The 12,253-nt window shown below is 45.2% G+C and overlaps 1 protein-coding gene across 1 annotated transcript; it reads left to right on the top strand.

Annotated features, from left to right (window-relative positions):
- Nucleotides 1-1,023: 1,023 nt before the first annotated feature.
- LOC115768616 (nuclear pore complex protein Nup153) lies at nucleotides 1,024-10,327 on the top strand. The gene is made up of 10 exons (XM_030713272.1): nucleotides 1,024-1,303; nucleotides 1,763-2,028; nucleotides 2,095-2,658; nucleotides 3,020-3,258; nucleotides 3,364-6,484; nucleotides 7,127-7,648; nucleotides 7,715-7,906; nucleotides 8,570-8,707; nucleotides 9,412-9,476; nucleotides 10,163-10,327. The coding sequence occupies exons 2-10, from the start codon at nucleotides 1,843-1,845 to the stop codon at nucleotides 10,245-10,247; spliced, it is 5,112 nt and encodes a 1,703-aa protein (XP_030569132.1). The 5' UTR covers nucleotides 1,024-1,303; nucleotides 1,763-1,842; the 3' UTR covers nucleotides 10,248-10,327.
- Nucleotides 10,328-12,253: the final 1,926 nt, after the last annotated feature.

The following is a 12,253-nucleotide window of genomic DNA, read 5'->3' as shown; positions in this document are numbered from 1 at the left end:
CTGATCGATTTGTTTAGAATTAATGCATAAGGCTTCCTAAAACATGTATCTTCAAGTTTGTATACCGTGCCTAGAGGGCCATTATCCCTGAGAGAAGATATTTGGGTTCAAGTGTAAGGCCATTTTTTTACGGTCATTTTGTATGGGGCTAGCAACGAGTTTGCTGCACTGTTGTACAAATATCTTTAAAATGTGCTGATCGATTTTTATAATTTTTTCCAGATTGGTTAGGTGAAACCATAGGCTTTAATCGTGTACATACGGTTTTCGGGGCCATTTTCCCTGAGTTAAGATATTAAAAGAATGGTGGAAACCCAATTTTTCAACCCCGTGATTTACCCATATTCTAACCTACAATTCAAAAACAAATGAATGTAGACAGTAAATAATAAAATTTTTTGCAATTCTGCATTGAAGTTTATTTGTTTTTTTTTTTTTTTTTTTTGTTTAAAAACATAAGTAACTGCATTTAAAAGTGAGCGATTTCTTTTCCGATAACCAGTAACAAAAATCGACGCTAAGTTATCGCCGCTAGTTTGACGCACATCAAGTATCGTTCTAACTAAATGGTATATTGTGCAATATCTATCGGCTCATTACTACCAAAGCGATTGTATTATAAAGCAACGTGCACGTATTTAAATACGTATAAAAAAAACTCTATAAAATATTCTAAACGTTAAATCAGAGCGCGCTCTTAACGATAGTTTGCTGGGTTTACAGCACTGCTGTTAGTAAGCCCGAATTGTCACACGCAGAGATATCGGCGCCATTTTATTTCTCGTTACTCGTTACTCGCTTAAAGATTATCCGCTACTCGTTGCACCTGGCACACACGCGTTTTCCAAATCGTGCTTTTTTTCGCCCTCAGTTTATTTTTTAGTGTGCGAATTAAACATTTAATTGGTTAAACAACAAATTCACATAATGTATGTGCTTAACAACTGTCAAATGAGTGAATGCTAGTGCTTTGTGCGCTAAAAAATTGAATTGAATACGTGCGTGGTGTTTTTTTTTTTTTTTTGGTCGAATGCAAAGTACGACGGCGACGCACAGTTCGACCGCAAAGCGACGTTGATGTCAGTTCGTGTGTGTGCATGTGTGTGTGTGCAATAAAAAAACTACGAATTGCGAAAGAGCAAAAAGGCAAGAGACAAAAAAATAATTCTACGTTCAGCAATCAAACAGGCAGCTTGCGGGGTGAAGTGCTAAAACTGTAAAACGGACAAAAGCGGCGCGCGCGGCGTGCAATGCGCTAAAAAAAAAAAGACAAGCAATAACAGCCATTCAGGCCAGGGGAGGGGTAAGTGTGTGCAAGCGGCTGCGTGGCTCAAATAGCGACTCATTTATATACATATGTATGTTGAAAGAGTTAAATGAGTTGACTAAATAATTTATAAAGTGTAGGACAAACAAAAAAAATCGGAACTCGTTATAAATAGTTCAAGCAATAAAATGCTCGTCCGCTGCGCAAGGCCAACCATTTTTAGTGTTAAATAAAATCAGCGAAAAAGTCTGCGATCGTGGCGCCAAAGTGCAAACTGGTGTTGGTCCAGAATCAGAAACAGCTAAATTTGAGAGCAGGCAGCGGCAGCAGCAGTAGAGAGCGCCGCGTGTGTTGGAATCTCGTCGTGACACACACACACAGACACACACATGAACAGACACGCATTTGACACACACAAACACACACAGACTCACGCGTGGAATTGCAACAGTGTGGCCGTTTTCATTTTCATTTCTTCTTTTTTTTTTTGTATAGTTTGGCTTGCATGCGTGTGTGCATGTGTCCTGCACACAGTGTTGCATTTTGTGCGTGTACGGGGGGCCGGCTAAAATCCAATGATGTCCGCATTTGAGGATGGCCAACAGCAACAACAACGACTACTACAACAGGAACAGCAACAACAACAACAAACACAAACTCCGCAGCCGCGCACGCCACTGAGACTCGCAAATGAGGCCGCCAACAACAACAACAACAACAGCAGCAGCAGCAGCAGCAGTAGCAGTAAAAACAACAATAATGTAAGTTCTGTTGTTCTGCTGTTATTGCATTGCCATGCCTAATCTGTACTCCTGCACCCATTTTAGTCCATCATGGGCAAAGTAAAGTTGCGGGTATCCAGCATACTTCCGGATTCACTAAGCAAATGGTTTTCACCAACTGCTGACCCAAATGCCGCCGGCGCCGCCGCAGTCGCTGGGGAAGAGTCGTCATCGTCAACATCGCCGCAGCTGCCGCTATCGCAGCATAATGGCAGCGCGTTGACAACTACAATCAAACAGAAACACAGTCGTCGTCGCATTCAGCTCGAGGCAGATGATGCGCCCGATATTGCCGTCGATGACGGCACCAATGCGCAGGATCTCAACGAAGAGGAGGTTCAGCTGGCCGATAACATAGCCGAACACGATCTGGCCGGCGAGGATGAGCAGACGCGTCGCAGCGAATATAATGTTAGTTTATTGCGCAAACGTCAACTGGTCGCCAACGAAGACGACGACGACGATGATGACGAGGACGCCGAAGAGGAGGACGACGACGAAGCCGACGATGGTCCACAGCCACTCAACTATCGATCGCAACAGCCAAATCGCAGCGTTAATTTCCGCAGCAGTGCGGCACAGCCGCTGCAAAAGCGCAAGCGTATGGAGGTAGGCCCCCGTCAGATCATTTGATTAGACTAATTTTCAATTTTATCGATAACGACAGGCTATTCGAATAGAAAGATGCAAAATTTATGTCTAGGCCCGCAAGGATTATTAGAAAAAGAATGAAACGAAACACTCAAACAATTACATAATTATTACCAATTACCAAAAACATTTTCCGTAATAAGCATTGAAAGGATCATAGGCTCTTATATTGAGAGTAGAGTTATCTAGAAAATCTTCCATATTTTTTGTAATTCACCATTTGTATATTGTTAGCGAAAAGTTGTCAAATTGCCAATAGATAATTTTTAAATGTTATATTTGATTGGAACTAATTAATTGAAAATTATATTTGCTACAGCCAATGGAAAGCACCTTTAGTCCTCAATTTAATGCACAGCGTCGACGCCCGCAGCTGCACGCCTCAACGCCAGCTGCCAGCGATGCACTGCGCAGCCAAGCGCCACCGAATCGTTTCTCAACGCACTTGAACCTCTACGGACATCAGCGTCAGCGCGAGCCCGCCTACAATTTCATGTCCGCCGGCAACAACAGCAGCAGCGAGGCAGCTGTTGCCACCAGCGGGGATTTGCCAATGAGGTAAGTTTGTGTTTTACATACATATATAGTTAAAATGTTCGGTTTGCAGTTGAACCAATTTTCAATTTCCATTTAATCTTATCTCATTTCTGATCTACTGAGCAGCTCGCGACGCTCATTGAATATTGCGCCAATGACTGAACGCCGCGAAATGGCGCTGCCCAGCTATAAGCGGCAATCGCTGCTGGGTCATCGCGGCCTTATGCCCAACTGGCGCAGCTATCAGACCATTAGCGAGGTGCCAAATGAGGAGCAGCAGCAACAGCAACCGCAACAAACAATGCGCCAGGAGACAAACAACAACAACAACAATATAATACAGACTAAGCGCAGCGGCGGTACAGATTCCCAATCTGAGTGCGAGAGCAATGAGAGCCATGCGGCTGGCGGGTCAGGCTTTGGTTATGGACGTATGAACAACCTCAACAACAACAACAATAACATCAATAGCAATAGCAATCAATTATTTTATGGCAATTTGCAGAGCCGCAAATCGGTGTTCAATACGAATGTAAATGCAACATCGCTGCTGCAACACCACAATTCGACACTATCGCTCAATTCGCTGAATCATCGCCGTCGCTTTAACGCTTCCATATATGGCAGCACTTCGGCGTTGAGCGATAGTCGTCTGTTGAGCAGCAGCATGTCCGGCAATTCACCATTTTATCAGGGACCCACCGCCTTTGGCGGCAGTTCGGCAAACAATCGTTATTTTAGTCAAGGCAATTTGCCGATCAATTCGGGCGGCAGCTCGCCGGCGCCATCGAATAGCGATAGCGTTTGCAGCAACAGTAATCCTGCTCGCCCAAATATCTGTCACAGCAGCTACGGCATGAAGCCCATCGAGATGCGCCCACGTGGGAATCTGTGCACTGGCGCTGGTGATGGTAGCGCCAATGTGCCTGGCTTATCGCTGACAGCGCAACGTATACTCAATCTATTGGAAAATCATACGACGCCGCTTATGGATGCCAAGAAAATGGGTAGCACATTGCGTGAACATCAATTGCAGCGCAGCTCAAGACACCTGACCGCCGGCTCCAAGCCATATTCCTATCCCAATCATACTTTGGCATTTGGCTATAATAACACCGCCGGCGGCAGCAGCAATAACAATCGGAATAGCGATCCGGATAATAGCTCTAAATTGCTAGTGCCCACCATGCTGCAGCTGCTGGAACGTCGACGTTTGCATCGTGTGGCGCCCAGCACACGTGCCCTAGTTGATGCCAAGCAATTGGAGGAGCAACAAATGTTGCATCAACAGCATCAACAGGCCGCCAATTTGGCAGCTAACTCCAATACGACGGTCACGGTCACGGCAACGGCCACGGGCAGCCAGAGTCATACGAATAAGATGCGTTCACGTTTATCCCATCAGTTGCGCAAGGATGCGCGCATTGTGGATGAGCAGCAGCTGCCACCAGCGCCTCTCGATTTGCCCAACATACGTTTTCCGGTGATGGCCAGTGAGCCGACATTTGATTTGGTTATTGCGCCGCCGCCGCCAGTGTCAGCTGCAGCAACAACTGTCCAGCAGCAGCAGCAGCTGCCCAAGCTGAACAACAACAACAACAACACCAACAAAACCAACAACAACAGCAGCATTCGCCGCCGCGGCAATTCAAGCACACGTTATCAGTTTGCAACACCGCAGCCACTCAATTGCGCCGATCCTGCCGGAACAACTGCGGCGCCACAGAAACGAATGAAGCATAATTTTATATTTGATCCGCCCGTTCCATTGGATGAGCCGACCAAGTGTTTGCCCAACTCGTTGCAGTTCAATGGTGCCACATGCAACAGCAACCTGAAGAGCACCGGCAGCGTGATTGATGTACTGCTGCCGCCCAAGCGCACAGAAGCTCCAGCAGCAGCTCCAGCAACAGCAGCTCCTTTAACAACGGGTGGATTTGGTGATCAGTTTAAGAAATCCGCCAGTGAATGGGAGTGCGAGGCGTGCATGTTGCGCAACAAGCAGGAGCTGAACAAATGCGTCGCCTGCGAGACGCCCAAGCCAAAACCTAAAGGAGCCGCCAATTCTGCTGCCTCAGGCCCAACGGCGCCGGCCATAAACTATCCAGCTGAGGACGAGACGGCGCGCCTTAAAACCACAAGCCTTGGCACACAGGTGTGCATGTCCAGCATTGCCCAAAATAGCGGCAGCAACAGCAGCAGCTTTGGCAGCAGCAACAGCAACAGTTTTCCTAGCGGTTTTGGTGATGCCTTCAAGCCCCCGGCAAATATGTGGGAATGCGGCTGTTGTATGATCATGAACCCGGCCAGCCTTAATGAATGCCTCGCCTGCCAGTCTCCCAATCCCAAGAGCAGCAACAGCAACAGCAATAGCAGTACCAACAACAACAGCAACAGCAATAACAGCTTTAAATTTGGTTTTGAAGCTGCCGCCGCCGGCACAGCTGTTGTGCAGCCTAAGGCGGATGCCGGCTTCCAGCAGCTGATCGCGGCACAAAAGTCGAGCAGCTGGAATTGTGAGGCATGCATGGCACAGAATGATATCAGTCGCAACAAATGCATATGCTGTGAGCAACTGAAGCCCGGCACCACCGTCGAGGAGGCTTCAACCACTGCGGCTGTGCCCAAGTTTATGTTTGGCTTTCCAGCAAAGGCTGCTTCAACAGCAGCAACAGAAGCAGGTGCAACAACAACAGCGGCAACAGCAACTGTTGCTCCAGTCACGCAGTTCAAATTTGGGTTCGCGCCCGCTGCAGCAGTAGATGCTGGCAAGGATGTGGCCGATAGCAACAAAGCTCTTACAACAACAACAACAACAACAACAACAGTAGGGGCGACAACATTCAGTAATTCATCAACAACAACAGCAACGACAAATGTCTTCAAAATTGGCACGGGAACAGCTGCCAAAACGGTGGACTTCAAACTTGGCGACAATGCAGCACAGCAGCAACAGTTGTCGTTGGCAACGGACAAACCTGCGCCGGCTAGCAGCAGCATGGCGCCGGCAACATCTAGCAGCGGCCAGGGATTGTTTGCAACAACAACAGTGACACCAGCAGCTGCAACAACTTTTGCATTTGGCGCCAACACGGCAACGACAACAGCAACAACAATAGCAGCTGCCGCTGGAAAGCCCGTGGAGAGCAAATTGTTTAACTTTGGCAGCTTTACGCCCAACACAGCCGTGTCCAGCAGCACCAGCACCAGCACCAACACCACCAGCAGCAGCAGCAGTGGCTGCAGCAGCATAAGCTTCAAGCCACCAGCAAATTTGTTTAATTTCGGCGGCGGCAGCAGCAACAACAACGTTAGCAGCAGCAGCAGCAGCACGCTGCCAGCAGCAACGGGGACAAAAACAACAGCTTCGTTTCTATACAGCCCACAGACTGCAGCTGCAGCAGCAACAACAGTTGCGCCAGCAACTAGCTTTGCGCCAGCTGCCACAGCAACAACGTTTGTCTTTGGCAGCCAATCAGCTGTGTCAACAGCAGCAGCAGCTACAACTGCCGTCAGTAGCAGCAGCAACAGCAACAATTTCTTCTTTGGCGCGCCAGCAACATCAACAACAGCAGCTAGCACCAATGCCAGCAATGCCGGCATCTTCGGCTCATCCATCACAACACCCAAAAGCAGCATCAGCAGCAGCAGCAGCGGCTTCCAAGCGCCGGCCAGCAGCCACACAGCGCTGTTCACCTTTGGCAGCGGCAGCAACATCAATGCTAGCAGCAGCAGCAGCTTTACCAGCCCATCATTTGGCTTTGGACCGAAGCCCACACCATCAACAGCAACGAGCAGCAGCAGCAGCAGCAGCAACAACATTGGCAGCAACACAGCAACAACAACAATGACCAACTTTGGCTGGCCGACAGCAGCAGTAACAGCAACAACATCAAAAGCAACAACATCAAAAGCAACAACTTCATTTGCAACAACAGCAGCAGCAGCTACTCCTTTTGCCAATAATCCTGCAACAAGCGTTGCAACATCATCCACAACTTTGCCCATTTTCGGCAGCAGCAGCCAGGGCTGCAACCTGTTCGGTAGCAGCAACACGGCAACAAAAACAACAAATGCAATGCAGCCGCTGGCGGTCAGCTCGCCATTTGGCATGGCGACAACAACAACAACAACATCAGCAGCAGCAGCTGCTGCTGCCACCGTACAGCCCAATACCGGCGGCAATGCCACAATCTCTGCGGTTTTTGGCAATGTGAATAGTCCGTTTGGCACAAATACAGCGCCCGGTGCCGGCGGCGTCGCCTCGCCGCTGACAAACATATTCAACAGCAGCAGCAGCAGCAACAACAAGGGAACACCAACAACAACAGCAGCAGCAGCAACAACTGTTGCAGCAGCAACACCTAAACCGGCATTTAATTTTGTTAGCGCCAACGCACCAATCGCTGCGGTAAGTGTTTTTTAACAACACATTTTGAACAATTCCATATTAACAACATCCAATCTGTCTACACAGCCCGCCGGCGGCGTCTTCAACTTTGGCGCAACGCCCACGAATGCCGCTGCCAGTGGCAGCAGCAACAGCGGCGGCAACAGCAGCGCGTTGCCAAAGCCAGCCTTCAATTTTACGGCAACTGCTCCACAGACGACGGCATTTAATTTCTCGGCGAACTCAACAACAGCTGGCGGCAATGCGGGCAACAGCGACGTAAGTTTAACACCCGGCTTTGCATCTTTTGCAGCCAGGCAACACTCGTAGTTTAATATCTGGTTTCAAGGAAACGTACATTTACAAAAAAAAAAAAAAAAAAAAAAAAATTATTGCAATTATCGTTGTTGCTGTTAGCGGCTGTTTTTTTTTTTATTTTATTACTGTGCATGCATTTTCGGCAGTGTTGTTAATTGTCGTAAACTGTGTGTGTTTGGCTGTGTTTGTTATCGTTTATCGATGACACATGCATACATTATTAGCAAAGAAAAACCACAAAAAAAAAGATATTATTTTCGTTTTGTACTTATACTTTTTCTTGTCTTTATTTTTTATTTCTCTTCTTCCATTGCTCTGTACTGTTGGAAAAAAAATATATATATATATATTCCATTGTAATACACCCAAAAAAAAAAAAAATTATCCCTTTGGGCACGGGCACGACTATGCGATAACTACCTCCTACTCTTACTACTCATATTACTTCTACCGATAATTAAAACAACTGCTGTGCTGCTGCCAAATACTACTACCAAATACTGCTACTACTATCGACTACCAACACTACCAAAATATACTACTACCTACCACCTACAAACTCCAACTACCAACTCCACCTACCACCCACTACTACTGCTATTTAAAATGGTGTGGCCAATGAAGTTCTTTCCAAGAACGGAACGACTTTTCCAATTTGGGGCCACTGCGGCGTCAACTGATGCTGGTGGCACATCATCAACCATGATGCCAGCAGCAGCAAATCAATTGTTCAATTTTACCGCCTCAGCGCAGCAAATGCAGGTAAACTTTAAATGGACAGTACCTCGATTTAGATCTGTATATATGTGTTACTATATAAATAGTTTAGATGTATTTTATATGTGTTATTAATTGAAGTAGTTAGTTTGGCATTTGCGTATCGTTCATTTCATAGTACATGACATTTTTTTCACATTATCTCGAGCATGTGCTTGTCAAATATAATTCTAATCGAATATATCAATAGAAATATGTATATATATACATATATATATATATAGTTGTTTGTGTTGCTCGGTTTTGCATGCTCGGCCGCGAAATGTTTGACAAGCACTGACCATAAAGCTTTTCAATTAAGTAGAAACAAAACAACATTCACTTCACCCATCTACTTCAGACCACCCCCCCCCCCCCCTCCCCCACACACTCCTCCCATGCACACATTACATGATAACATTTACAATCATTCCATTTTAAGCTTTATTTAGTTTAGCCCAATCATAGCACATAATTTTTACATAATTTTACATACACATATGCATACCGAAATATACACAAAGAAAATTGCTAAAAAAAAAAAAAAAAAACAGTGTTGAAAAATCAACAAAAGATGTGCAAAAATGTTGAAAGCTGGCAAATTTTCTTAACATTTTGCGTCCACAAAATTTAGCGAACACAAAGAAAACATTCGAATTGTTCAAATTACAACACTTTTAAAAACAAAAACCCAAAAATATCTTTTCCAGTCAACGCCAAACGCCGCTCCGTTCCAATTTAATGCCGGTGCGCCTGCGCCAGCCAATATATTCGCGTAAGTAGTGTGACAGAGACGGCAATGTAGCCGTGTGCGCTTGCTACAGATCAGAGTGAGCAGAGAATGTGTGCAAGGAGGAAAGAGAGTGTTTTTGTTTAATTTGGCCCAATGTTAAATTGAAACAGGCACACACACCCACCCACCCACACACACACACACACACACACACACACACACACACACACACACACACACACACACACACACACACACACACACACACACACACACACACACACACACACACACACACACACAGACACAGACACAAACAAACAAACAAACTTACTCACACAAATAATAACAAAATGCATCATTAACCGTTACAAGTTTGGCATTGCATACGTTTTATTTATAAGGCACTTTTATGTTGAAACATATTCTTGTTGAATGCACATTCTACATTTGTACATGTCATTGTGCCATATGTGTTTCTCATCTTAAATACCTCTGTGTGCGTGTGTGTGTTATGTGTGTTTATTATCTTAGTGTGTGTGTGTGTGCGTGTGTGTTAGTAGCATAAGCTCTCGTTTACTCGATTGGCTGTGCTATGAATGTACTCTCTTTCTCTCTCTCTCTCTTACTCACTCACTCACTCGGTGTTTTCAGGCGCGCTTGTTCGCTGCACCAGAAACACCCTGTAATTATTGCTAATCATCATCCTCCTCCTAAAACATTCACAGTTTCAATCCACCAAACGCTGGCAGCGCAATGCAGAATCCACGCCGCAAGATACGCGGACCGACGCGTCGCCTGCCGCCGCGGTAGAAATGGAAAGTGGCGCCGCCGCCGCTGACGCCGCCGTCAACAATGACAGAACCGGACAACAATGGACAACACTGGGACACGGACTGGGACGTGAATGCGAATTGGGGGCGGCGGAGCAGCAGCTGAGGCACAACGACAGCCACACAACGACGACAATTCGTGACAGCGGGCAGCAGCAGCAGCAGCAGCGGGAAGGAGAAAAAGAAACACACAGGACGGCGACGAGGACAAGGACGACACTGAGCTGCCCCTCCGAACAGCAAACACCAACGGCGACGGCCATGTTACAGCGCCGCAGCAGCCGGCTGCACGAACGCCATCAGCAAATACAAAATGAACTGCAACAATTGCAGCAGCAGCAGCGACGTCGACGCCAGCAGCAACAGAAGCAACAAAAACAACGACTCAACAAATATCGCTTTGTGCGCAGTCCGTTAGCTGCAGCAGCAGCAGCAACAACAACAGCGGCAGCTTTGGCGGCTAGGGTTGCCAGACAGTACAAATTTAGCTTGCTGAACAAAAGGCAAACGCGCAAAAGCAGCGCCAATTCCAGCGCCAGCAACAACAGCAACGAACTGGAAGGCGGTAGCGCCGCCAGCATCGGCAGCAGCCACAGCGACACAGTCACAGCCGCTGCCGCGTCTCACATGCTGCGCAGTCGCTATAAACTGGTGCGACGGCGCAGCGCTGCCGACTGAAAGGCCAGCGAAAGCAGCGTACGAAAGCATATAAAGAAGAAACAACACAACAACGAGAGTTAACTGAACGGGCTGGAAGGACGCCAGCGCGTGACGCAACAGACTGGAACAGTGCAACACTACAACAGCAACAACAACAACAAGAACTACTAAACGGATTGACGGAAAACAACTTTTTGGAAATCAACATTATATAATATATATACATATATAAGTTTTGTTTTCATATGCGCGTGCTCTTGGAAAACAGCTGGAAGTGAAGGAAACAGAATAAGAAGCAGACGCAGAGCAGAGGCAGAGGCAGCAACAAATCTGATTGCGCGCAAGTCTTATAAATTTTAGTTATCTAGTTTCATTTATTATTATTATTTTTTTTTTCTTAAATTAACTTAAATTAATTTTTGTTGATTTGTCAAATTTTAGGACCCAAATTATACATATATATTATATATAATAAAAACCTATATAAAGCCAGTCGGGGAAACATTTATACGTACACGCTATGGAGAGAGATTGTACGCGCAGCAGCCGTTATTTTGAAACACCAATCGCAACAATGATGAGAAAACAAAACAAAAAGAAGAAGAACAACAACAAGAAGAAGTAAAACATTTGTAAATTTGAACTGTATTTTTTCATTTTATATGGTGAACTTAAGCGCTTTTATAAATATAAACAAAAATATTATACATATTTATAAAACTTAAAACGATAATTATTTAATAATTATGTTGTGAAATTGTAAAGAACATGTTAAAGAGACGAAAAAGAAAAAGAATAAGAAAAATAGCGCAAAAAAGATAAGACAGTATATACATATATATTAAATGGAATCATTTGTTTAGACAATTTTTAAGTGCAACTTTTGGTTGGCGCTGCGTAACGGTTATCTAGAGAAGAAGAAGAAAGCAACTATTTAAAAATGAAACTCATTACGTATATGTATTTGATTGTTTATGTTATTCAGTTAAGATTCGATTCGTACTTCCGTTTCCGTCTCTCAGAAAGCAGATATCGGCGCGAGCCTAGCAGGAATAAGAGCAAAAACAACAATTACACTACCCAAACAAGATCGGCAAGCTATATATCTATATATACATATATATAGCTAAGAAACGACGCAGCAACAACTACAAGTATATTATGTGCGTGTTTTTTTATAAACAAATAACATAAGATGAACAAGAAAAACTGGAACCCGAAGTCTTAGTGTTAAGCGACTCGAAAAGAAAGTAAATAAACAGTTGACAAATTGAAATCATAATGTAAATAAGTAAATATTAATGCTATGATAATTAAAAACGTGAC

This window comes from Drosophila novamexicana, unplaced genomic scaffold (genome assembly GCF_003285875.2).
Source record: "Drosophila novamexicana strain 15010-1031.04,08,12 unplaced genomic scaffold, DnovRS2.1 tig00001856-arrow-arrow-pilon, whole genome shotgun sequence".
NCBI classification, from domain to species: domain Eukaryota; kingdom Metazoa; phylum Arthropoda; class Insecta; order Diptera; family Drosophilidae; genus Drosophila; species Drosophila novamexicana.
The sequence above is the reverse complement of the archived record's forward strand: the minus strand, read 5'-3'. Positions and strand labels throughout refer to the sequence as shown.

Coding starts and splice junctions, on each gene's coding strand:
- LOC115768616 (XM_030713272.1), top strand. CDS start 1,843: ATGATGTCCGCATTTGAGGATGGCCAACAGCAACAACAACGACTACTA. Junction 2,659..3,019: donor AAAAGCGCAAGCGTATGGAG/GTAGGCCCCCGT, acceptor TATTTGCTACAG/CCAATGGAAAGCACCTTTAG. Junction 7,649..7,714: donor CCAACGCACCAATCGCTGCG/GTAAGTGTTTTT, acceptor CTGTCTACACAG/CCCGCCGGCGGCGTCTTCAA.